Below are 27,083 nucleotides of genomic sequence, written 5' to 3'. Positions count from 1 at the left end.
ATGAATATCAACATTAACAATAACTTAAATCAACAATAATAACAAATAATTAATAACAATAAATAATCTATCTATATCTACTTATTATAACAATAACTCTAATATTAATAATAATAAAAATATAAAATAATAATATAAAACAAACTTACAACAACACAATAACAATAAATAACAACATAATAACACAATAACAACACAAACTTAACAATAACAATAGCATTAATTATTAATTAATTAATTAATTATTAATAACTTATAACTTATAAGTTAACTATTTTATAACTTAAGGCGGGATGACATGCAGGCAGGCAGGCGGGACGACACGCAGGCAGGCGGGCGGGCGGGCGGGATGACACGCAGGGGATGACACGCAGGCAGGCACGCGGGCACGCGGGCGGGCGGGACGACGACTGCGGGACGCCAGGGGGACGGGACGGGCGGGTGGGACGTCAGTGGAGCGGAACGGGGTTAGCGCAGTGGGACTCCAGGTAGGAGGGCGGGCGCGGCAGGTGGTTGGAGCAGGACGGAGCGGGACGGCAGAGAGAGAGAGAGAGAGAGAGAGAGAGAGAGAGAGAGAGAGAGAGAGAGAGAGGCATTGACTTGGCGGGGCCGGAGGGGGCCGGATTTTCGAAGGGTGGGGCGGTTGGAGCGGGACGGCAGAGAGAGAGAGAGAGAGAGAGGCGCATTGACTTGGCGGGGGGGGGGGGGGGATTTTCGACGGGTGGGGTAGCTACTCAGAGGCGGGACGAAGGCTGAGGAGAGAGAGAGAGAGAGAGAGAGAGAGAGAGAGAGAGAGAGAGAGAGAGAGAGTGCCAACGAAGGAGCACCTGAGCGATGGAGCACCTGAGAGAGAGTGAGCCAGTGATTGAGCAAGCCAGCGATTGAGCGATGGATGGATGGAGCACCTTGCTGACGACGCCTGAGCGAATGGACGAAGCCTATGCGATTGGAGGAAGCCTGGATATATGCAAATCATTCTCATCATGAGAGAGGGAGGACGCGAGGACGTGGGGGGCATTAAAGCCACCTCAACCCCCATGCATGCACATGCAATTCAAATTCAAATCTTGTGAAGACCACAGAGGCTTGGGAAGACCACGGAGGCTTGGGAGAAAAATGGAGGTTCGGGAGACACCGAACCTCCAGCCAAGATAATAAGTAGATATAGATTATTTCACTTTCATGATGAGATGACAACATAAAAGATGTACTTGGTTTTAGCTCATAAGCCACGGTGGCCTTCTGTAGATGTTAATATGCCTCCCTCTCTCTCTCTCTCTCTCTCTCTCTCTCTCTCTGCCTCTCTCATGTGTGTGTGCACTCACGTGTGCATGCAAGGCAAGATCATAGCCAATCCTTGGCTTGTTTTGCGAGCATTGAGCTGCCCGATGCCCATTGCTTTGCTTGGCGAGAACATCGTCATCCCTTTAAGTGGTGCGCCCGCCCACATTTCCGTGCGGGCAACCGCCGACCGTGTCACACGTGCAGGTTGTACGTGCGGTTGTCCAGCAGTTGAGACATTTCCCGTTTGGGAAGGACCGTGGCAGCGGCAGCAGCAGAGGATGCAAGCTGCCTCGAACAGGACCAGCATCACTGTCTTAACCGCCTTTCTGGCAGCCCTCGCAGCCTCCACGCCTGCCTCCTCAGCCCCATCTTCGGCCAACACAGAGGACGCCATCTTCCTCTACAGGTTCAAAGCAGCCATCAAAGAGGATCCCTTCGGCGCCCTGCGCTCCTGGAAGCTCGACTCCCCCGCCCCCCCCTGCGACTGGGATGGGGTTGACTGCGACGTGACCGTCCTCAAATCGGGCGTTCCCGTCGTCCGTGGCCTCTCCCTCCCCGACCGGAACATGCTTGGCACGCTCTGGGAAGACCTTGGCAAGCTCAGATTCCTGAAGGTCTTGAACCTCACAGGCAACAGATTGCAGGGCCATCTCCCAAGCTACATCGGCCAGGTCATCGTCCTCGAAACCCTAGACCTCAGCAACAATGCCTTCACTGGCCCCCTCCCTGATTTCAAAAAGCTCGCCTACCTGAAGAACCTCATCCTTTTCAATAACAAATTCGAAGGGGATTTCCCGGGTATGGCTTGTGATGGAGATGCGCTCCGCCGTGTTGACATGAGTAATAACAACCTTCGAGGTTTGTTGTTCTTCTCTGTTCATGTTTCCAGTTGGCCCTGTTTTTGGGAAGCAAGACCAGACACGAGCAATCTTCCAATTATTTGGTTGGTCATACTGTGTCAGCACTGCATAGCTCTGGACAAGTGTGATCATTTAACTGTCCTTGCAGTGCCATGTTACAATGCTTGCATGTTTGTGCTTCTTGCACTTATGCTTCATTATTGGAGTTTAACACTCTTTACCAGCGTTGCACCTTTGCATTCACTTCTCTTAGACAGGCTTAGTTTGGGCTTTCAATACTTCGTTGGACAGGTATAGGCATTTACATGGATGTGTTGTGTGATCATGTCTGTTCATGCACCTGCATCGTGGAGGTTAGATGAGCTATTATGAGTTCGTTTGAACATTCTGATCGTCAAATATTCAGATAACCAAGTAAAGTAATTGTTTGATTTTGTCCGAGGAGTTCAAGCTGGTAAAACCTATCACCTGCAGGCTATCACAGAGAGATCATTCAGCAGTTAAGTTAAAGTTGAAAAGGCTCAATGGCATAATGCAGATGGGTTTCTTCAACAGGGACTATCTCAAGAGACATCTTCAGATGCAGTAAATTGGAGACCTTGAAACTGCAAGATAATGCTCTTTATGGTGATATTCCTGCAGAGTTAGGTGAGCTCACTGGACTAAGAGTTCTCAACTTAGCACGTAACCAACTGACAGGTGGCCTACCAGAGGCTATTGGGAAAATGGCATATCTCACCCACTTGTTGTTGAATGACAATCAGTTCACTGGTTTCATAACACCATCGATAAGTGCAGCCACTTACATGATTGTGCTTGATCTAAGCAATAACCAGATTGGAAAGAACATTCCAAACAGCTTAGGAAGCTTAGGATTTCTTGAGCGCCTTTCATTATCAAACAACAAGCTTCAAGGATCTATCCCAGAAGGAATTGGCAAACTAACATCACTTGTTTCTTTTCTAGACCTGTCAAATAATATGTTGACGGGCAGCATACCAGCACAGATTGGCAATTTGGAACATATTCAGAGAATAGACCTGTCACATAATAGGATTTCTGGTGTCATACCCGATACTTGGGGAGGCTGCTTGGCTCTCAGAGTGTTGGATATTTCAGATAACCGTGTAAATGGTAGTATACCAGACTCTTTTGAAGGTCTTCCATTCCTACAATATCTGAACCTGTCTCGGAACTACCTAAGTGGAGAGCTACGCTTAGCATTAGTCAGTTTGAAAACATTGTCTACATTGGATATCTCACATAACAGCTTTAAAGGCTCTATTCCAGATTGGTTCGGCACCCTATCAGGGCTTGCATATTTTGATGGTTCATACAATCAATTTACAGGGTCTCTCCCAAGATCTCTTGAGGACTTAACTCACATCGCTTTTTTCGATATGTCACATAATAATTTATCTGGCTTCCTGTTGGACATTCCTCTGTTCCATCAGTTTGCTGCTGCGGGTTATCTGAAAGATGAGAAAGGCCTTTGTGGTCCAGTCTTGAATGTAACCTGTAAGTCGACTGCAAACGTGGTTGTGGAAATAGGCAAGAAAGTGTACAAATACATCCTTTCTAAGCAACAGTTACTGAAGTACATTCCTCTTCTGATTTGTGCCACCTTTGGAGCTGCAGCTCTTGTTTTGGCCTTATCATGTTTGTTGCTGCGAATCTTCCGTCCAAAGCTCTCTGAAGAGGCTCTTGAATGTTGTGACATTAAATGCTCATCGGTGTTAAGGTGTTGTGGTAGGAAGCCAAGACTCTCATACAAGCAGCTCTGCATCGCAACAGATCATTTCAGCAATAAAAGTATCATAGGTGTTGGCAATTGCTCTAAAGTCTACTGGGGGAAATTGCCACAACAAGAACCATTGGCCATCAAAGTTATTGACCGTCAGTTACTTTGGGAAACCCGACCTCATTTTTTGAAAGATTGCAAACTCCTTAGAAACATCAATCATGATCATGTTATGCATGTAATTGATTGGAGCTATAAACCCAGGTTTCTAGCCATAGTTTACAAGTACATGCCTAGAGGTAGTCTTTATGAGAACCTTTATGCCATGCCAGCAGCAACCCCCTTAAGCTGGGAAGAGAGGTTGGGCATTGCCATCGATGTGGCACATGGGCTTGCTTTTTTGCATAATATGCAGAAAAGGAAGCAGAGAGTGGTTTGCCAACTCTGTCCTAGCAACATTCTTCTTGACAAAGATTGTAGAGCATATGTTGGGGGTCTGCATGTTCTGAGAAAACTCCAGACAAAGACAGCTGATGGTATTCTAACCAGAAGAGGTGAAAAACTACCATCTCCAGGGGATTTTACGAATTATTTAGCACCAGGTGAGTCGGATTCTAAAGCTGTTTTTACTGTATGTGCTCTGCTGCTCTGCACAGAATTCTCAATGATACTCTGATTTTTAGAGTCTGTTCTCTCTTTATCTTTTGTGTTGTTGTCTGATTCAAATCAACAGTTCAAATTGGTGGCTTAACATTGGTGGTCGTTTCATGGGTCATGTTGAGTATTAGACTTTTTTTATGTCAAATTTTGGAATAATTTTTGGGCCAGTCTTTCTATTTCATGGAGATGGCTTTCAGATGTTTTGCCTGTCTCCTCAAACTTTACCATATGGAGAAGTAGGTAGGCTATGAGACTATTTGTCCATTTTATTATTCTTTTAAAAGATATGTTCATACATGAAGTCCTTGCTAACCATTTTTCTTACTTTATGGCTGAGTAATAAATTGACATGGGAGGAGCTTACCACATAAGATTCATGGAAAACGGGACTCAAATACTGTTGTTGACAAGTCTAGAGTTCAACTATGTCTGCTGCTGCTGCTGGACTCTTTGAGATCTGCACAAGCCATGTTCATGTTAAGGAAAAGAATGAGCTTCAAACTCCTGCACTAGCGTCTTGAACCACATTGCTAGAAGGAAATTGCATACTGTATGGAATAAACATGAGTCAAGAAATATGTACTTGGCTTTGTACCACAAGCTTCAGCGCACTTATTGCTGATTTCACAATTTAGTCACTGCAATTTGTGCATTCATAACGTCCATGGAATCAGCATATACAATTAAAAATCTAACCTTGCGACTGCCACTAAATATTGGCCTGCCTCTCACGTGAAACCCAGTTGCCTCCCGGTCAAAATGAAAAGGCCCTCCCATGGTACAAAATACAATTACTGCCACACTCTCAAGGTTCAAATGGCAGTCCCCTCTGTGACAGGCTGATACTCTATCAGGCCCTGCACGTGCATCCATGACATCAATGCAGCTAGTAAATGTAATATTCATATTAGTTTGAAAAAGTCACCAGCACTTGGCAGGGAAACTGAGAGCTCTGCATATAGCAGGCTGATATATAATGTTAACCCTCCTTTGCAGGTTTTATCAATCAAAGTAAGATCGTAGGGGCAGACAAGCTCCAAGCATGGCATCACACAATCCCTTGCATAGATGCATGTCTTCTACTTTTCAATCTTTAGCCCCAACTTAAGAAAGGGCAGTTATGTAAGCTGCAAATAGTGAGATTCCTCAATGCCATCTGCCTATTGATGATGGTGAATGGATGGATAACAACATTAGAATGCCCCAATGAGGTAAAGGTCATGTTGGTCCAGTAATAGGAAATGGCACAACAATGAAAAGAATATGAAACCAAGAAGCTATATGTCAGTATCTACTCAAGAGTGTTTTTGGTACAATGCTAACAGAATGATTAGTTTGGCAGTCTATACTGCCAAACCATATACCTTAGTATTGAAAGTGTTAGATTCCCAAGTATGTAAGAAGGCCTTATGACTCCTGCTCAGGCAATTTGAATCATCTTCCAGTCTATTTGCCTATGAAGTGTGAATGATCTCTCTCCAAATACTTGTGAGGGTTTTTGGAGTAGAGTATGCTATTGCTTTGTAACCTCAATGCATTTAGTTGCTAAAATATACCAAGCAACAATGTGACCAATGAGCCCCTATATGTGGAATGTCTCGCAGCTCACTCCTTCTGGGAAAAGTTAGGAGTAGGGAAAACTTTCAACCACTGATCTGATTATATGAAAGGCTATGCTCCCATGGAAGTGGGAATAATGGGTGGAAGTAGATAAGCTAGAATTACGAAGAATTGCTGTAGACAATGGATTTGTGGATGGCTGTGGTGGCATTTGTGAATATGATAATGCACTATACAACAACTCATTGGAAGTAGAGTGTAAAATTTTAGGAGTGGTTGCTTGAGATCTTCCACTTCCTTTCGATTTTACATATTGGTATGGATCCAAGGGTCCAAGGAAAATAGAGAGAGAAGAAGGGTCATACAAATCTGAAAGTATGTATGAAACTTGCAATATATCAGACTGAGATCTAGACAATGGATACACAATGAAACTAGCCTTCCTTTTTGGAAAGGGTGGTAATTCCCTGCTCAAGCACTTAGTTACAACAATCAACAAATGAACATAACTTAAATTGCACAAATTACCTTAATAATCTCGGACATTCGACACCATTACAATAAATGGGCTAGCATCCGAATTCCTTGACCATTATACGAATTTCAGGTGCTGAATTCAGTGTATGATGCCTGCACCAATTGGCATGGGTCTCAAGGTGGTTGTTAGACCCTAATTTTTGCAAAAATTTAGGGTTTACAGTAGAGATCTCTATGCTTCCACCAATTTTGGTTGAGAACTGCTCAAAAAGGGTGAGAAATGCTGAGATCCCTTGAGAATAGGTTGGAGAAGGTGAGAGGAAGCCAAGATGAGAGAGAAATCTGAATCTCTTTGCGAGAAAACCCTAAATTCTGCCTGCTTCCTACTCCAGCCTACATTTAATGCAATCATCTATTGCCAAACACCTCCAAAATGTTGTCACCTGATCAGCAATGTTGTTGCTAGCCTATGGAAGTGACTCCTTGCTGTTTCGTGCTTTTGCTGAGGCCCCCAGATGGCTATCTTCTGCAGCAAATTGTTGTTCTCTGATAAGAAAATGAACCCGTAGCTCTCTCTCTCTCTCTCTCTCTCTCTCTCTCTCTCTCTCTCTCTCCCCCAAGCTGTAAAATGAATGAATGATTGAGACCTAGACCTTAAAAAACGTTTTCTCTATTTGCATGGGCCTTTTGCCACATGTGGTAGCCTTCTAAATCTATTTTTCAGCATTATTTAGCCATTTGATTAATTTTCAGAATTCAATATTAAAATTACATGATAGACCTCAAAATTTCATGTTCCCATGATAGACCTCTCCCTTGAAATCCTTGCAATCATCCTAAATTACACTACATGGTGAAAAAAAAAAGCATATTGTACTAGAATTTCCATAAGGTAGCACAATCACAACATTGCGCAGTGTTGTCCAACCATGCTACATGCCCCAAACCTGCAGAAAATTTCCAACCAACATAAACATGATATAATACAATCTAGAACTATCGCTAGAAACCCATTGGATACATCCATAACTAATGTTTCTCAATTGTTTTGACTTTAGAACCATAGTAAAGCATATTCTCAGCATAAACCATGGCTGAAATTGTCAATGGCATTTACTAACATGCTACTGTTCATGGAACCATCTATAAACCATCGAAGACTGTGCATAATTTGATCATAAATTCATCATTTACTGACTTAAGAATTGATCACAAACTGCTGTAAATGTGACCTCTAATTGATCACAAACTGATTGCAAAAAATGATCAGCAAATCGATGCAAAAACTAATGCAAAACTGATTCCAAAAGTGATCATAAACCGTTCTCAAACTGATCAAAATTTGAGCTGAAACTCATTAGAATTTGATCTCAAAACTAAGGTTGCATTTTTCCTTAGGACCAACAGTATATGGAGCATTTGTATGATCAACATTAATACCATGAGTCCCAAACGTAGTGGGCTGCATATATGCATTGCCAAACTTGCCACTTTGTGCCCCAACATTATACCAACATTTCTATACATAGGGTTATACATATTACTAACCATACCCAAATACATTGGGCACACCATGCATTGGTTACTGCATACCATAAGGACTTGTGTCATACATCCCTATATGTGGTCCCAAGCCCACCATAGTATGGAAACTAGTGCCACCACCAAAGTATCATGGCTGCTCCATCATTGCATGCATGCCTTGTGTCCAAAAACATTGGATTGGCACTTCCAAGTTGGCCTTGCATATGCATCAATTGCACCACTGGCATCATTTGCTTATACTCACTATTCACGTTTGGAATATCATGCTGTTGTATTGGCTCTTCCTTTGGTGCATCTCATTGTCTTGAAGCTCTCGAAGATGATTTTCTCTTCTTGCCTTTACTACCCTCCTTTATGTTGAGAGAGAGAGAGAGAGAGAGAGAGAGAGAGAGAGAGAGAGAGAGAAGGGTTGGAGCCATCGAGAGGAGCCGTATGCTCTCCACTCATTTTTTTCATATTTAATTACCCATATAACTAAAGTGATTACAATACTCTAAGGTCTATAAGACTATTCACACATAGCCTTAATCCACCAACTTATTTAATGTCCTATACTTGCTGATATAGCTGGACACAACTAAGACTCTGTCAAAGTCTCAACACTCCCCCTCAAGCTCAAGACAGCCTTTGCACACCAAGTAGCTATCGAAAAACACTGAACTTATCTTTACCCAAAGACTTGGTAAAGATATCTGCTACCTGCTCATCCATTTTCACATGTATGAGATCTACTCTCCTTGCAAGAACCATCTCTTTGATAAAATGGTAGTGTACCTCAATGTGTTTAGTCCTGGCATGGTATACTAGATTCATTGCTAGGAGTACACTGCTGAGATTGTCACATAACAAAGTCACTGGAGCATCCACCTGTATGTCCAAATCAATCATAAGCTTTAGCAACCATGCAATCTCACATGCTGCCAATGCAGCACCCCTATACTCTACCTCAGTGTTAGACAATGCAACCGTTGGTTGCTTCTTGCTGCTTCAGTTGATCATTCCATTTCTAAATCCAAAGGCACAACCACTTGTAGATCTATGGTCATATGAGCATCCTACCCGATCCGCATTTGTGTAACCAATGAGTTTCATGACCTTATCCTTCTCATAGAACAATCCATGATCTACAGTGGACTTTACATACCGCATAATCCTTCTAACAGCATCCAAATGTGGCTTTCTAGGCTTCTGCATGAATTGACTTATGAGCCCAATTGCATGACTCAAGTCCGGCCTAGTGATAGTCAAGTAGATCAGACTACCAATCATCTGCCTGTACATGGTCACATCATCAATTTCAGCTCCAGTGCTAATGTACAACTTGACATTCTATTCAAGAGGTGTATCCAGTGGTTTACATTCAGCCATGCCATATTTCTTCAGCATTTCCATGGCATAGTGTTTCTGCATCAGCCATAAACCATTTTCAACTTTGATCACTTGAATACCCAAGAAATACTTTAGTTCACCTAAGTCTTTAATGTCAAATTCAGATTTCAGCATCTGCATAACATGCTGTATCCCCAAGTCATCATCACCTGTGATTATCAAGCCATCAACATAGATAACTAGCACTACCAAGCCTTTGTCTGTCTTTTCGTAAATAGACTGTGATCAGCCGTGCCAACAATAAATCCCAAACTTTGCAAGTGACTACTGATCCTTGCATGCCAGGCTCTTGGTGCCTGCTTCAGCCCATACAATGCTTTTTTCAGTTTGCATACATAATGCTGAAAATCAGGGTGTACATATCCTGTAGACTGATCCATATAAACATCCTCTTCCAAGTCACCATTGAGAAAAGCATTTTTCATGTCCATCTGCTGCAATTTCCAACCTTTAGCAGCAGCCAATGCGATCACTGGTCTTATGGTTGCCATCTTGGCAATAGGGCTGAATGTTTCCTCATAGTCTAACCCATACTGCTGAGCATATCCTTTAGCAACTAGCCTGGCTTTATACCTCTCTACACTTCCATCTGACTTATATTTAATTTTGTAGACCCATTTGTAGCCGATGATCTTCTTTCCTTCTAGCAATGACACAAGATCCTAAGTACTATTTTTGGCCAAAGAATCTATCTCCTCATCCATAGTTGTGCACCAATTTTTATCCATCACTGCTTCAGCAAATGTAGCAGGCTCTTTGACCTCTGTCACCTTTGTCATATAAGCAAAATGCTTCGTAGAAAAACCACTATAAGTCAGCCTATCTACAGGGTACCTGACTCTCTGCGATCGTCTAAGCTGCGGTACACTACTCAATTTCCCTCTCTCATGAGGCCGAATGTACCTGTTCTGCCTAGTGTCTGGCGTATACACTGTCAGAATACTAAGCTCACTATCTAGACTGTCAGCTGAGTCATAACTTGAAGTCATCTTGCTAGGTGTCATCGCACTAGATGTATCATCAATGACTTTTTCTTTTTCTTTGCTATCCATCACATCATAGTTAGGGGAGAGAGAGAGAGAGAGAGAGAGAGAAGGATTGGAGCCACCGAGAGGAGCCCTATGCTCTCCACTTATTTACTTCATATTCAATTACCCATATAACTAAAGTGATTACAATACACTAAGGTTTGTAAGACCATTCACACATAGCCTTAATCCACCAACTTATTTAATGTCCTACACTTGCTAATACAGCTGGACATAGCTAAGACTCTGTCAGCAGTCACACACACGAGCTTGAAGCCTCAACACTTTAAGGGTTCAAAAAGCACATAAACTGAGGATCATTTGCCAATTGCATAAACATTTCAGCTGCTGTCCTCAACTGCTCTTTAAACTCATCTCATCTAAATTCCAAATCCTCTTGATGATCATAAGCTTCTAAAGGCCTAGAAGGACCCACATTTTGGTTTAAGCCAACATTATCATCTTGTTGTCCATGCTGTGTATCTTGTCCAAGATCAAGCATTGCATTTTCCCCAATACTAAGTGAATTTTCAGATTAAGAGGCATCATTCCTACTTGATCCCATCTCACTAATCTGAAGACATTTCTTGTTGTAATGCTCAGCTGAATACAATTTCAGCACTAGAGCAAAGCTTCTGACCTTCAATCAAGTACCTTGGACCCACCAATTCAAGGGAATTGATGGTATTCCGGCAATGGAAACATGAAACCAACCTTCCTTCTTGGAAAGGGTGGTAAATAACTTAATTTAGCACTAATTACAGCAAGCATAAAATTCAAGCACTTAATTACAGCAATCAACAAATGAACATAGCTTAAATTGCATAAATTACCTTAATAATCTCGGACATTCGACACCTTGTTGGCCCCAAAACTAGCGCCCCTTTTGGTATTTCTTTAACTTGATTGCTAATGGAATGAGTACAAGCTGAGATTCACAATCTCCTTTGTTGTTCCAAAAGCCCTTTTTCTCTAGCAATAATCAACAATCAATTTGGGCTGATTGCCCCTTGATTTTTCACCTAGGACTTGTATGAATGGAACCAACAGCTGGCTAACTACTGCCCCAAATTACAATGAATGGGTTGGTATCTGAACTCCTTGACAATTACACAAACTGCAGGTGCTGAATTCGGTATTTGATGCCGTCACTAATTGGCACAAGTCCCAAGGTGGCTGTCAAAACCTGATTTCTGTATAAATTTAGGGTTTAGAACAGAGATTTCTCTGCTATCCACCAAATTTGGCTAAGATCTGCTCAAAATGACTGAGAAATGCTGAGATCCCCTGAGAATAGGTTGGAGAAGGTGAGAGGAAGCCAAGATGTGAGAGAAATCTGATTTTCTTTGCTAGAAAACCCTAAATTCTGCCTGCTTCCTGCTCTAGCCTGTGTTTAATGCGGTCGCCTACTGCCAAATACCTCCAAAATGCTGTACCTAATCGCCAATGCTGTTGCCAGCCCGTGGAAGGCGATTCCTTGCTGTCCCCTGCTTTTTGCTAAGGCCCCTAGATGGTTGTTTTTTGCAACAAATTGCTGTAATCTAATCAGAAAATGGACTAGCAGCTCTCTCTCTCTCTCTCTCTCTCTCTCTCTCTCTCTCTCTTTTCGTGAAAATAATTGAATTAAGTAGTAAATATTTACATCAGACCATCAAGTCATCATTCTCTCTATATCTCCTAATTTTTATTACATTAGACCATCAAGTCATCAGAGAAACTCTCTCTCTCTTTCTCTCATTACATTCTGTTACATCAGACCATCAGGTCCTCAAAGAAAATGACGAAAGACTATCAGGACTTTATCACAAAAAGAAAATCACATTGCTGGTGTAGAGCGAACAATGGCCAGCCAAGGGACAGCAATGTCAGGAAGAACCAGGTCTGCTGATATCATAGAAGAAATCTGCCATAGCAGTAAACTTCGAATATGGGCCACATGACCATGCATGCCCGAGACCGAATCAAAAATAAAGGCATTCCGAGTCTGCCAAATATGCCACAAGGCAGTCCATCTAAGGAACTGGAACAGGCATGAATAATTAGAATGCAAAGAAGGCGCGGAGGGCATCTTTCCCATAATCCATGACCGGGCTGTTATCCAGAGCTGAGTCGTCGAGAGCCACATGTGAGAAATAAAACACCAAATCTATCGTGCAACTGGACAAGAGGCAAAAAGATGAAGCAATGTTTCATCACATGTAGTGCAGAATACACAACGACCAGCAGAGATCTTTCGAGCACGCATCACCTCCCCAGTTGGAAGACCACCAATCATCAGCAGTCTCCACAAGAAGACTTTCCCTTGATAGGGAACCTTAGACTTCCAAAGTTGAAGGAATCTTTCCTGCCACTTTTTTCCATCCCTAATATGCCATACTTTATTCACCTTAGTAGTAACCCATCTCTTGGGCTCCATCATCTAATGGTATATTTGGTTAGCAGACCTCTTCTCGAAATCATTCGGAATCACAAACTTCTAGTCACACCAAGGATACAATGGTTGTAGCGTTGGTAAAGGAGAGAACCTTTGAAGTTTGACTTGTATGGATGACCAGATGTCACATTATCCACGGGGTACCCGAAAGTGTTGACGAATACACTGAAAAGAGTAAAGACGAGACTGCCCTGGAATAAACCCATCAAAAACTGTTTGCAGCCCCAAACGAGCCATCCGATTAAACTTGAGTCTATGCAAATCTTTGTCTGGCTAATCCAACAACTTGGAGGAGGCCAAGACCTCTCCTTGTAGTGAATTTGCCTCCTTGCGAATCTCAGGAGGGTGCCAAACTGAAAAACGTAAGATCTCCTACTAGGATGTAATCAAATGAGAAAGGAGAAAAGATTGGGTGGTCTTAATTGGCCTCGAGGAGTTGAGCACATGCCACCAGGAGGCACGAATAAGTGTATTACCATGAGAGATGTCAGTCTTTTCGATGAAAAACTTTGCAATGTTTGACCAAGGATGACTCTGTACACATAAGGCCTGCAAAAAGGCCAACCTCAAGGCTTTCATATGCAAATTCACATTCAACAAAGCTGCTCCCCCCATTCGTTTAGGCGTAGTTAGTCACATGTTGCCACGAAATCCAAACCTAACCCAACCGATTCCCCTTCTTTTTCCACAACATAAACCTAATAGGTTGAACTAGTTCCAAAAGGGACTTCTTAGTCCAGGGAAGGAGTGGCAAAAAGAACGATATCATACTAATCATAATACTTTGAGCAACTTTCAGTCTGACATGTAAAGGCCAGCCTTGAGATTTCCAGTACATGAACCTGTCATGAATCCGAGAGGCCATCCAATCCAGCAAGGCGCGGGGTGCTACCTCCACACCAATAGGATATCCCAAGTGTCTGGTTATGTTTCCCTTTGGGATCACAATTCCATGCCAGCCCAAGGCTTGAAAATTAGTCTCCGTACAGGAAAGAAGTGTAGATTTCTGCATGTTAATATGAAGACCAAATGCCAAAGCAAAAAGATTCCATGCCACCATTGCCTGATTAACATTAGTGCGATCAGCCTTAAGGAACATAAAAGAATCATTTGCCAAAGATTGACCCACAAGTTGAGTCCCACTGGGAAGAGCCAAGACAACTATCTTGCCTTGATCTACCAACGTATTCAACAATGAGAGCATCGGGTGAGTGACCAAAGCAAATAGCAAAGGACTGAGAGGGTAGCCTTGCTTAAGAGATCGAGATAAGGCAATTTCTTCCGTGATCCCTCCATTAAGAGCAATACGAGCCATAGCTCCTTGACCTATAGTGTCAATAAGAGAAACCATGCAAGAGCCCCATTGTAGACAATAATTGCCGTAAGAAAGGCCAGCTAACATGATCAAATGCCTTTTCAATATCGAGTTGAAGCATAAGTACTTGCTGTGCTGAAGCTTTAGCATAGTCAATTCCCAGTTGAACATTCAGGATGTTATGCATGATATTCTGACCTTTAATGAAACCATATTGACGTGGATGAACTAGATGCGAAAAAACTTTCTGCAATCTGTTGGCAATGATTTTGGAGAAAATTTTATATAAGGAACCCATAACAGAAATAGGTCTCCATTGTTTCAAAGAGGTTGGGGAGGGAAACTTGGGCAACAACCGAATGACAGCAATCTTCCAATCGAATGGCATGATACTAGAGTTCCACACTTGCTGACACAAGCGAGTTAGTGGGTCTTTAAGCTACAGCACATTAGCTGAAAATAGCTCATTAGGAAGCCCATCCCAGCTAGGGCTTTTCCTTTGGGGTAGATGGGATAGCACTTCTTCCACTTCATCTTCAGAAATATCCGTCTCCATTAAGTCCACCCATTTTGGTTTGACTTGGTTGCTTACCAAGTCGCAAATATATCGACGAGCAGAGAGGAAAGCATCAGAAAAATTCTCTTTCAGACCCAGCAAGGACTTATAAAAGTCGACACACATATGAATGATGGAGGCCGGATCAATCACCATAACACCATGTTCATCCATTAGGCGCACAATATTTTTCCGAGCATATTTTTGGTGCAGGCAAGCAAAGAATTGATGGGATTGACAGTTATTATCGTGTAAAGCTTCAGCTCTAGCCAGCAGTTTGTATTTTGCATATTCCTGTTCTTGAAGAGAATGAACCCTGCCTTTCAACCATTGAATGCATGTGATCAAGTCATCATTAGAATCCCCTGATTGACTTAGAGACAGGGAGTGGGCCAATAAAGATTGGGCATTCTGCAATTCAGCTCGTAAAGAGGAAGCATGCTGAATACCATACTGACGGGATAACTGTAGGGCATTATCCCTAAAAACAGCCCATGCGTCCCTTTCACCAAATAGAACCTTCAAGCTAAGGAAGCGATCAGTTGCTGAACATATTCCAAAAACTGATCCTGCTGCAGAAAAGATTGATTACAACGAAGTGGCAACTGAGTAAGAAGAGCCTTGAATACATGAATAGGTCTATGGGTCATTTCCAAGACCAAAGAGTAATGGTTTGATAAGACATACTGTCGTTCTACCCTCATGTCAATAACTGGTGGAAGAAAGGAATCATTCTCACAAATATATATCCGATCCAGTCTGGCCCAGGTGTTAGGATGCTGCAAAGATCGATAGGTATAATTAGATTGTGATGGATACATCCAGGACCACATGTCCTGCTTAAAAGATCCAACTGCAAGGGCATCCCAAACGTGTCTCTCAGGACCATCCATAACTGAGTGCAAAGAAGTAGCTTGATCCCTAGATAGACATACATTAAAATCTCCCATGACAAAACCTTGACGGGCCATGGACAGGCAGTGCAAGTCATTCCAAAGTAGACAACATTCCCTAGCCTTGGAAGGAGCATACATGCCTACCAACCACAAAACCTCTCCCTCATAAAGTTTCTCCAAAATCACAAATCGACCTTGAGGGTCTTGAGAAACTAGCGATGGTTGCAGGCAGGATTTGACAACCAACATAACCCCAGATTTATATGGAACTCGACCACTAAAGAAATTCACATAATCCTTGTAAACATAAGAGGATCTTGCCAAAGCATGCTGTTTATGTTCCACCGCACAAAGTACATCCCACTTTCCAGCAAATACCACTTTCCATAACCAATACTGCTTGCTACCCGAAGAGATACCTTTCACATTCCACAAAGCAATTCTTATAATAAATCGAAAATGAGAAAACTACTTAACCACCGCTTTTCCTTTCCCTTTTACATCTATAGCTTTCATTGCCTGGAATCTTTCCATATTGCTTCGGATTACATCTACAAGGTCTGCCCTTTGCAACCCAGTAATCAAAGCCCGCGAAGGAAACTGTTGCTGCTGTGAACGAAAAACATCCCTAGGAGGCACAAGCCTCCTCTGCACATCGAAGCGCAAAGCAAAATTCGAATTCCTTTTATCATCCCCAGCCAGAGAACGTGAAGATTAAGGGTTCATGTTAAACCCCCTACCTCTGCTTTGAAAGGTCTGAGTGATGGGATATGAAGATGGGTGGGCAGTAGGAGCAGAACAAGAAGCTTGTCTTGCATTACGTCTAACCACTGATACCCAAGAATCTTCCTCGGAAGACTCATTCTGATCAACCAGAATGGAAGTACGCTCAGGACCCACTTGAGGAACCTTCTTCTTACCTTCATCACGACCATGTTGGGGAGGCATCTCAGAATCAGCTTGAGGTTGCTGATGTATGTGGGGAGGATGGTGGGCCTTGCATATCCATGTCTGAAACCATAGATTGCTGCAAAACCTCTGGATTTTTTTCACATTTCGAAATAAAATGGCCCAGCTCTCTCTCTTTCTCTCTCTCTCTCTCTCTCTCTCTCTCTCTCTCTCTCCTCCAAGCAGTGAAACAAATGAATGGTTGAGATCTAGCCCCTAAAAAACGTTTTCTCAATTTGCATGGGTATTTTTGCCAACAAGTGGCAGCCTTCTAAACCCATTTTTCATTATTATCCAACCATTTAATTAATTTTTAGAATTAAATAATCCTAAAAATTAATACTAGCCCTTTTGACCCTGCCCAAAATCAAATATGCCCATCCATAATTAAATTGGCTAGGCCATTTGCAACCTGGAGTGGTCCCCAACCTTTGTTGACCCTTAGACTGGCATTAATTAATTAATTAATGCTAGTTCCTAGTGTCACCACACTTATCAGCCAAATAACTGTCCTAGGGTCAAAATTGACACCAACTAACCCCAAAGTCCAGTTGGCATAACTTATCACAACTTTTGCCTTTGACACCCACTGTATCCTCGGGATCCTTGGCTTGCTACCATGAAAAAATTGCCATGTGCATCACATGTGCTAAACAACCTTGCACGTTTGATTAATATCTTAATCAAATGTTATCGGCAAGATTAGAGCATCGCAAAATTTCATGTCCCTGTGACACACAATGGTGCCATGTAAGTATATTCTTCCTTCGGTATGAGCTCTAGATTCCTTCCAGCTAGTTGCTCAGGCTGAGATTGTTGAGAAACCCTTCACCCGCAGTTTGCATTTTTGTGTTTCTGTGTTTTGCGTTTAGGGTTTGCAGCCCCAAAAAGAGGCGCCACCCTAGACTGACTGTGCCTATTTATAGGCCACTCTCTCATTCATTCCTCATGGCTAATCCTTCAGTTTGTCACTCCAACTCTCTTCATCAGTCTTCTGACACTCTCTCTCTTCCATCATCTCTCTCTCTCCTCTCCTACCACCATCTCCACACTCTCCTAGCACCAGCCTTCATCTCCAGTTGGCTGCATTTATGGTGGCAGTGTGCTCCTCTTCAGCTGGAGTCTATCCTCCATTGTTGGTAACAGTATCTTTTGTTCTCTTACACCTTGCATTTGGAGTCCACACTCTCTTGGCGTGAGCAGCCACCCTATCTGGCGCCATTTTCCACCCTTCTGGCGCCATTCTCCACCCTTCTGGCGGCTCCACCTTCTTGCATTTGGCTGCCAGGGAGGTTCCTCACCATCTGACTTCTCTCTCCAGTAGGTGTCACCTTCATTAGAGGTAGTTGCACCTTGTGTTTGGTTCCTGGCTGCTTCCCACCCTTCTAACGTCACTCTACAGTTGGCGTTTCACTCCTAGAGGCTGTCTTCATCCGTGTTTTCAGCATCTGGCTCATCCTCACCACCTGGTGTCACTCCCAGTAGTCGGCGTCACCTCATCATGCTTGTGTTTGCAGACGAAGGCTTCATCGGTTGTCTCCTTGCTCGTAGGTACCACTCTTCATCCCTGCGTTTGCAGATTCAGAGGCTTCTCACCCTTCGACGGCGGTCTCCTTGCTCCAGGCGATATCTCCTCATCCTGCGTTTGCAAACTCAAAGGCTTCTTCGATAGTCTTTTTGCACTCTAGGGCTTCCCTTGTGCTACGGCATCCTTGTATCAAATTCACTTCATCAGCATGATTCATCTTTCATCATTTTCTGTGTTACTTTTCTCTCTCAGTGTTTGCCGTACTATACACTGTTTTCCCTCGCAAACCCTACTGTCTCTCTAGTCACTTAGTCATTTTGACATGGTATTAGAGCTGAAGGTACTCAGAGAGCCACAAAGATCCTCCTCATCAAAGAAGACAAAGACCGGTGGCAGGGTTCGGTATCAACATTTGATTTCTCTATCATTTTCGCTACGAATTGAAAGATATCCTTCTTCTCCCCCCCACCCTCTTTTCTCCAGTTTGCCACCCCGGTACCATGGTGTCTCCACTGACAGATTGCCCTTCTACTGGGTGCTACCACTGCAGCACAAACAGTCTTCCGTCGACTTCGACCTTTGCTCCCCCTCCGGGAGTATATGCATTTTCCACCAGGCACTCCTTGTGCCACCTCTCCTTTCTGGGCCACAGAGATCGTTCTACATCAGCTATCGGAGTATTATGCTCAAGGCAATAAGCCGTAACCGACGCGTAGTAAGTCCTTTCGAGCACACGGAGGCTCTAAGACCTTATGAGGCGATAAGCCCTCCTAGAGACTACCCTACTGCGCAGAGGTTTCCCCCACCCACTTCCAGGTGTAGTGGCTTCCACGGACCACATCTCCTCCACAGTCCACTCTCCTAAGAGCTTGCGAATGTTCCCCACCCCCTTGGCTCATCCTAAGCCTCCTTCTTCTCCACCCTCTTCCACTCAGGTTCGAGTGGCCACTTCTCGGTGCTTTTCGGCTTCTTCTTCCGAGCTCTAGATACCTTCTTTGGCACGACCGGCGGCACTTCCTTTGTCATCAAATGCTTCGCAGTCCGTGAGCCATGAGTGGTTGGATTTCCTCTCTCTCTCAAACTCTCATTCAAAGGGGGATTTTCTTACTCCGCCCTCAAAGGGGGCTTCAAGGTCTTCTTCGACTGCTTCAGAGGGGGCTCCTACTTCTATTGCTTCCGATTTAGAGAGAGACCCTATGTGCCATGAAGTTCTTCGAACACCACCACCTTTCACTTTCGAGGGACTCTCCTTTGAGCAGTCATTTCCTCTACTCATACCCAAGATCTAGAGGACCTACTTAGATCAGGGCCCTTGGATCTTTAGCAACAACTTGGTGACTAGGCCTTCGTATTCCTTTCAACATGGAGTCACGTAGCTAGCGGCTTCTCTCCCAAGGTTGCATTTCGGGTTCTATAGCTCATCTAGTCTCTTGACTATCTTCAAAGGTCTCCTTTCAGGTGGTATTCTCAGATTACAAGGTGGATCTTCTTCGTCCCTTGGTTAGCATGGAGCCACCTCTCGAGATCGAGTACGTGCATATTCTTATGGTTCTCGGCCCCACACAGGGTCCGACAATCCTCCTATGCATTGCATGTTTTCATCATCTTTGTACTAGGGTGCTTGGGCAAGTGAACAATTTCTCCACACGGGACACTATCCAAGTGGCACCTGCTGCATGAGCAGTTGTAAATGGTAAACCTACTCTCTTTCATGTCATCTAAGATGGCTAGGTAGAAGATAGGGAGGAGAACTCAAAGATAAAGGTGGGTTATACCCCAAGGCTCGAGATAATTAGTGAAGAAAGATTGATAAAAGTGTGGTCCCACTATGGGGGCAATGGTGCAAGACATCATTAAAAAAAAAGCTAAAACTCCATTAGCTTTATGTGTAGACCTAGTAAAAAGCTAACAACTTGTTATAAAGGAGCGACTAATCGGAGCATAGTGAGCACCTTAACCCTTCTAACACCGAGTTAGAAGGGGGTGCTAGCAGGGGGGAGGTGGGGGTTAACATAATCTCATTCCGCCCAACTCCTAGCCCTAAGAGCGTGACTAGTTAGAAGGGGGTGCTAGCAAGGGGAGGTGTGGGTTACCCCCTCTCGTGGCCTTATGGCAAAAGAGGGTGACCATGGGGTTATGGGGGGGAGTGGTGCTCCAATCCCCTTCCTTCTGACCCCGGGTACGACTCCGCTTTAAGAAATGGAATATTTGAGAATCAAAAGTGTAAACACCCATGTCATCGTGTGCATGCAGTGATTGATACTCATGATAAGATTGTGACCCTCTTCCATAGAGGCAAAGTTCATACTTCCCTCTTCCATAGAGGCAAAGTTCATACTTTGGATGTAAAATTGAAAGGGGAATTTGTCTGTGTTGTATCTGCTTCTGCTATTTTCAAAGTAATGAAAAATCATCTTTTAGCTTACTTAGTTTTCACTAAGGATAAAAGTGATAATGGAAATGTTGGGAATGTGACTACTTTGGATAAAGATCACATTTATTTTTGCAAATGTACGCTGATTGCTTTTCTTAGTCACTTCTGGGACACTTGTCACTTGAAAGGCTTGAGGATCATAACATAGATTTGATCCCTGGAAATAGGCCACCTAATAAGCCACCTTACAGGGTTAGTGCAGTCCAATAAGAGAAGATTATGAGCCAAGTAAATGAACTGTTCGAGAAAGGGCTGATTCAGCCTAGTTTATCTCCGTTTTGCTCTCTAGTACTTCTAGTGCAGAAGAAGGATGGGTCATGGCGTATGTGCATTGACTATCGTGCTTTGAACAAAATCATGATAAAGAATAGATTTCTGATCCCTAGGATCGATGATATTTTGGATAGATTGCAGGGGGCAGCCATTTTCAGCCGTATAGATTTGAAAAGTGGTTTTTGGACTTACGAATGCTCCTGCCACGTTTAATAGAATGATGGATCGCACCTGTCGGCAGTATAGGGAATTTGTGGGCACTTTCTTTGATGGCATTATTATATTTTTGAAGAATGAGGCCGAGCATCGCAAGCATTTGGCCATAGTATTCAATGAGATACGTAGGTATCAATTGTTGATTAATGACAAGAAAAGTGAATTCTTTTTGCATGAAATTCACTTTTTGGGCCACCTTGTATCGGTTGATGGCATTTGTATGGATCTTGCTAAAGTTAAGGCCATTTGCTCATGGCCACATCTTCGAAATGTTCATGAGATCTGTAGCTTTATGGGTCTATGTTCGTACTACAGGAAGTATGTATGGAACTTTACTGAAATTGCTTCTCCTTTGCATGCATTGCAGAAGAAGAATGTGCTATTCAGATGGACAAGAGTGGAAATTTCAGCATTTGATGCATTAAAAGAAAAGATGACTTTGGATCCTGTGCTTGTATTGCCCGATCTCAGGAAGTCATTTGTTGTGCAGTGTGATGCATGTGGAAACAGCATTGGGGTTGTTTTAATGCAAGATGGCTGTGTGGTTGCTTATGAGAGTCGTATTCTCCATGGTATAGAGAGGAATTTGCCTTATTTGCCAAGTTTTAAACGTGTTTTAAACTTACCTTACTTGCTTTTGTAACTTACCTTACTTGCCAAGTTTAGAACGTGTTTAGTTAATCTTCGACTTATGGATCACAACTCTCATTCACGCGGTAACTTCCATGACGAATGGCTACAGTCCTTGTTAATCCAAGAAAATGTCGGGTTACAATCCTCGTATCATTTTGTTTGAGATCTTCTCTATTTAATATTTTAGAGTTCTTCGAGTCCATTTTTGCGAGAAGTCGGGAGGATTTTAAATTAAAGTGAGGATATCACATCCTCTCTCCCTTAGAGGAATCGAGATGTCCTCATCTCGAATGAAACTAGGGATATTGGTTACATAGTGATTCATGGTCAATCCAAGTGGCATCCTCTTCAGGGTAGTCTTTCCACTGGATGAGATATTGTCTAAGAGTTTTGCTTCTTAGAGTCTTCTCCCGCATGTCAAGTTCTGCATGTCAAGTATCTTTTCTAGTTGAAGTTCGAGGACTCCTTGAGTGGGCATTACAATTTGTTGGTCGTTAAGTACATGGTCTGGGTTAGGAACATAAGCTTTCAATAGACTGACATGAAATACATTATGTATTTTCAAGTTACTAGGGAGTTGCAGCTTGTAGGCATTTGGTCCTAGACACTTTTGCACCTTATATGGTCCACAATACCTGGGACTTTGCTTCTTGAATTCCCCCAAAGATATGGAACTTTTCTTTGGGCGAACTCATAGGAAAACCATGTCACCTTCTTTGAAGATGCGTTCTTGCCTTCGTTGATCGGCATATGCCTTCTGTCTATCCTTGGCGGCTTGAATATCTTGCCTTATAGCTTTCACTTGCTGATCCATTTCTTCCAGCATTTGCCTAGATGCTTCTACCCGTAGGTTAGAATCGGAAAAATTTAATGGTGTAAGACAATCTTGCCCATATAGTGCCTGAAAATGAGTCATTTGAAAACTTTGAAGGTATGAGGCATTGTAGGCAAATTCGACTAAGGGTAGGTATTGGATCCACTGTTTGGGTTCCCTATTACAATAAACTCTCAATATGTCTTCAATAACTTTGTTGACCCACTCTGTTTGACCATCAGTTTGGGATGGTAAGCAGTTTTGAAGCAGAGCTGGTTTCCTAGAGCTTTGAATAAACTCTTCCAAAAGTTTGAGATGAAAAGAGAATCGCGGTTACTGATGATTCTTTCGAGTAGTCCATGTAACCTGAAAATTTCTTAATGAAAAGCCTGGCGATATTGGAAGCCTTGTAATTGGTTTTTATAGAAATAAGGTGGGTAACTTTTGTTAGCATATCAATGACTACCATTATAGAGTTATATCCTCTTTGTACCGAGGGTAATCCAACTATGAAGTCCATGCTGATATACTTCCATTCGGGATTTGTGACTTCAATACTTGTGCGCATTTAGCATAGGTAACTTTGCCTCATTCTATGATAAATGGTCTTGAACACTACATCTCAAATTCTTGGGCAGCTTTCTCATTGAAACAAGAGATGTGGTGTCTTGGCTCCATCCTTCCAACCCTACAACATTCTCTTCCAACCCTTATATACATAGATGGAACCAACCATTGAGTATAGTGTGCTCTTTCTCTCCTCTTTCCTGTCTTTCTCTCTCCTCTTCTAGTCTTTCTTCTTCTTCTTCTTCTTCTCCTTCTTCCTTCTCTTTCTCTTCAGCTCATCCTTTTCTCTCCTCTCAGTTTCATACATTACAAGTGGTATCAAAGCATCAGGCTTTGGTCCTTTTCTTCTTTCCTCTTTCTCCATCCAATTCCCTTTTCAAATTTTAAACCCTAGTTACTGAAGTCATAGGTACAAGTACATCCTCCAAAACTTATGCCTTTTACTACCAAATGAAATGCCCTTTACATTCCATAATGCTAGCTTCATAATATGCAAGTGAGTAAAAACTATTGTTACAATGCTTTTCCTTTTGCATCTATAGACTTGCTTGCTAGGAAACCCTTCATCGCACTTTGAATGACATCCGCAAGGTCTGGTCTCTACAAACTAGCAATTGCTGTCTAAGAAAGATATTGTTGTTACTGATTACAAAAGCATCCCTTGAAATAAGCAATCTTCCTTGAGCATCTAATCACAATGCAGAAATTGAAATATTTTTATCGGCCATACCCACTTGTTATATTTGAGATGATTGAGGCTTAGAATAAAATCCTTTGCCTCATTGCTGAAAAGTGTGAGTAATATTGGTTGGGGATGGATGTAATGGAGCCGAAGGGGATTCTTCATGTGCATGGTGCTTCACCACAAACATGGCAGCAGCTTCCTTTGGAGCTTGCTCCTGAGAGGTAGGATGGGGCTCACCCTCCAGCCTAGTGTTATGCAAATCTATTTGCCTATTTTGTCCAACAGGCCCAAGATGAGACACATACTGTTGTTGAGACAAAACTTGAGGCTAAAAATCCAATTGATACTATGGTTCCTCGAGGTTGTGGTCGCACTTTGAGTTGAAGGGACCCAATTGGGCACAGCTAAAACAACGCCAAGCAAATGTTTCCCATTTCAACTCATAAACCAAGGCCTCCAAACTAGAAGCCTCAAATCATATTTTGGTGGAACAGGATTTTCTTGTATCTGACAGCAAGAAAGCTCTATTTCTATTTTGAGATGCCAAGCGAGGCTCCATCAAACCTGTCCCAATGACTACAATACTCGAGGAAGAAGCTGCCAAAGATGCAAAGAGAAATTTGCCATTTCCACCCAAATGGGGCAAGCCAGACTAAGAACATCCTGGAATTCCTCGATGGGCATCCACAAAAAAGCACAAACTATTTGTCTCCAAAAACAAAGGAATGTGCTGCATGATCTGAGCATGAGCATCTGAGGTGGATACCTGAAGTAAATAGGTGCAAACTATTCCTTTTGTAAATTGCTCCACTTCATCTGGGATGTCTTTCAGTTGCACGTATTGCTTGTTATTGTTTGCTGACCTTAGCCCAAGTTTTTCCCCTACAGCTTTTCATCCTTGTGTACATGGTGGGATGGAGAATGGGGTTAAGGTGATGGTAACTGCTTCTATGCTTTTGTGTTCAAAATCAGTAGGGATCATGTGTTATGTCATTGACGCCTTAACGCAAAGCGAATGACCCATGCAAATATGAGTGAGACCCCTCGAGGTGAGAGCCAGCGGAGTTCTCTGGAAGAGAAACCCATCATGTCATCATAATCATAGCTATGGGTTGCTCAATAATTATATCCCCATCAGTTTTCTCTCCTCTCTAGATTTCCCATATTATTGTATGTATACAAATGGCCTGATTATTTACTTCATCTTCTTTTTGATAGTGAATGCAAACAATCAGCAAATTCAAAGCAAGATAAACTTTAAATTATTTGTGATGTATAACTTTCCTTTTGCCTACATTTGTTCTGTATTTGATCGCAGAGTGTAGATCTAAGGGCCAGTCAAGCAACCAAGCCGAAGTATATAGCTATGGGCTCACAATTTTGGAGCTGATTACTCATAAAAGATCAGCAATTGGTGTTTTATCTTTGGACAAAAGCTTACCAGCTAAGGTGAGGCAGATGTTTCCTCACAGGGTAAAGCAGCTTGTAGACACAGGCATCCTACGAACTACAACAGATTCAAATCAGGTCTTATCTCTTATCAAGATAGCTCTTTCATGTACTGAGGATGACCCGAATCAGCGTCCAAACATGGATAGTGTTATTGCACTGCTGGAAAACCTCAAGACTGGTGTGGTGGATGATATCTTCTCAATTTCAGAAGAAGTTAGGTATGTCTACTGCTTTCCTGTTGTAAAGTTTGAGCTTGGACCACTTACAACTTGAAATCAATCGTGTAGAGTTTCTGCTGAACATGTTAATGTTTTGGCAGGCCTGGGCCATATGCTGAGACTTCTAGTCAGTTTGAGATAAGCCAGCAGAACCCTTGTCTTCAGATGCCCCAGGGTTTGTTTATTGAGCAAGGTCTACCAAACCTAGGGATGCTTTCTTATCCACCCTACAGTTACTCCTGACCAAATACTAGTTCAATTTTCTTGATCAACAAAGCAACTTCAAACTTGTAAGATATATTTTGTCAGTGTCTCTCAAGTAGAGGCTATAGAACTGGCTGGCTTTCTTTGCAAAGTTTGGGGCTCATCTGAGTGTTCTCTAGGTTTGTATAATCGAGAGCATGAATCATTTCCTCAGGAATGCTCTACATAGGTAAATAGGTATAGGCCACAACCCAAGCATGTGAAGCATATAAGCAGGCAAATTGCAAAAGTGGTTGCAATCTGGAAGTTTATTTACTCTTGTTCAGTGACTCCAATGCCCATGTAGACTTTTATCTCTTGTCAGATATTGGGGCATAGAGTCTGTTTTCCAATGTTGTGATATCAAACTAAATCAAGAACAACACATGCCAAACATATGAAGCTGTGGCAGATAACTTAGAAAGCGAAGGTAAGGATGAAGCACAGCTTGAAGGTGAGAATTATGACATAGAAGGAATCAAGGATCTCCTACCTGTACCTGTAGACCAATAATGTGATTGGTTGTATACCATTGACTCGTGATATCAAATCAAACTGCTCATATCGAAATTACATGCTGATGCTTGCTGCAAAAACATTCTTGGTGTAACTCTATTGGCCTTTGCCATAGTATATTCCCATAATTCTGTTGAAAGGTGAATTTATCAAACTGTTCCATCATTCTGTTGCAAGGATGATGTTGGAATTTGTTGAACTTTGCATTCTATGTGTCCTTTTGAAACAAGAGCACTGTTCGAGTATCTAAACTTGAAGGATGACAGATTGATGAAAGGAGCCAAGGCCCAAGATGGACTAGCTCAAATGGTAGAGAGTCTGTGGAGATCCCATGGCCATGGTTTCCATTCTCTCAGGCAGTAGCAAGGCATCTTTGGAGATGAATGATATAAAAGGACCTATTATAATTCCTCCTGCCTGATCACCACTGGAGATGAATGGATGTAAAAGGGCCTACAGGTCACTAGTTGGACCTCAACTATTGTAATATTCATGCACGTATGACAAAAGGAGAGTAGGTATTGTATGTAGGATTTTAGAATTGAAGGATAAGAAAACGACAAAACGAGAGAACAAGGACAAATAGGAACACATCATTGTTTCTGATTATAACTCAATGTTCTTCTATCTAAACTGGAGTTTTATAAACAAGTGCACTAAAAATGTTCAAGTTCCATGTGATGTCATACAAAGTGCGGCCATCATCTAAACTGGATGCTGAAAGACGAGCACACTCAAAATGTTAGCGTTATGCCATGCCATATGAAGCAGCGTCACCTTGAAGTAATGTTTGTAACAGAAGGTCCACCAT

At 42.5% G+C, this 27,083-nt stretch overlaps 1 protein-coding gene across 1 annotated transcript; it reads left to right on the top strand.

The window, feature by feature from the left end:
* The first annotated feature begins 1,388 nt into the window (after window positions 1–1,388).
* LOC148029097 (uncharacterized) lies at window positions 1,389–27,083 on the top strand. The gene is made up of 4 exons (XM_087688528.1): window positions 1,389–2,142; window positions 2,700–4,487; window positions 25,162–25,513; window positions 25,615–27,083. Exons 1-4 carry the CDS (start codon window positions 1,389–1,391, stop codon window positions 25,754–25,756), a joined length of 3,036 nt encoding a protein of 1,011 aa, XP_087544654.1. The 3' UTR covers window positions 25,757–27,083.

Source organism: Lygodium microphyllum, chromosome 11 (assembly GCF_053477565.2).
Source record: "Lygodium microphyllum isolate KBCC chromosome 11, Lygodium_microphyllum_v1.1.10, whole genome shotgun sequence".
Taxonomy (NCBI): domain Eukaryota; kingdom Viridiplantae; phylum Streptophyta; class Polypodiopsida; order Schizaeales; family Lygodiaceae; genus Lygodium; species Lygodium microphyllum.
This window is presented reverse-complemented; position numbering and strand designations above follow the sequence as displayed.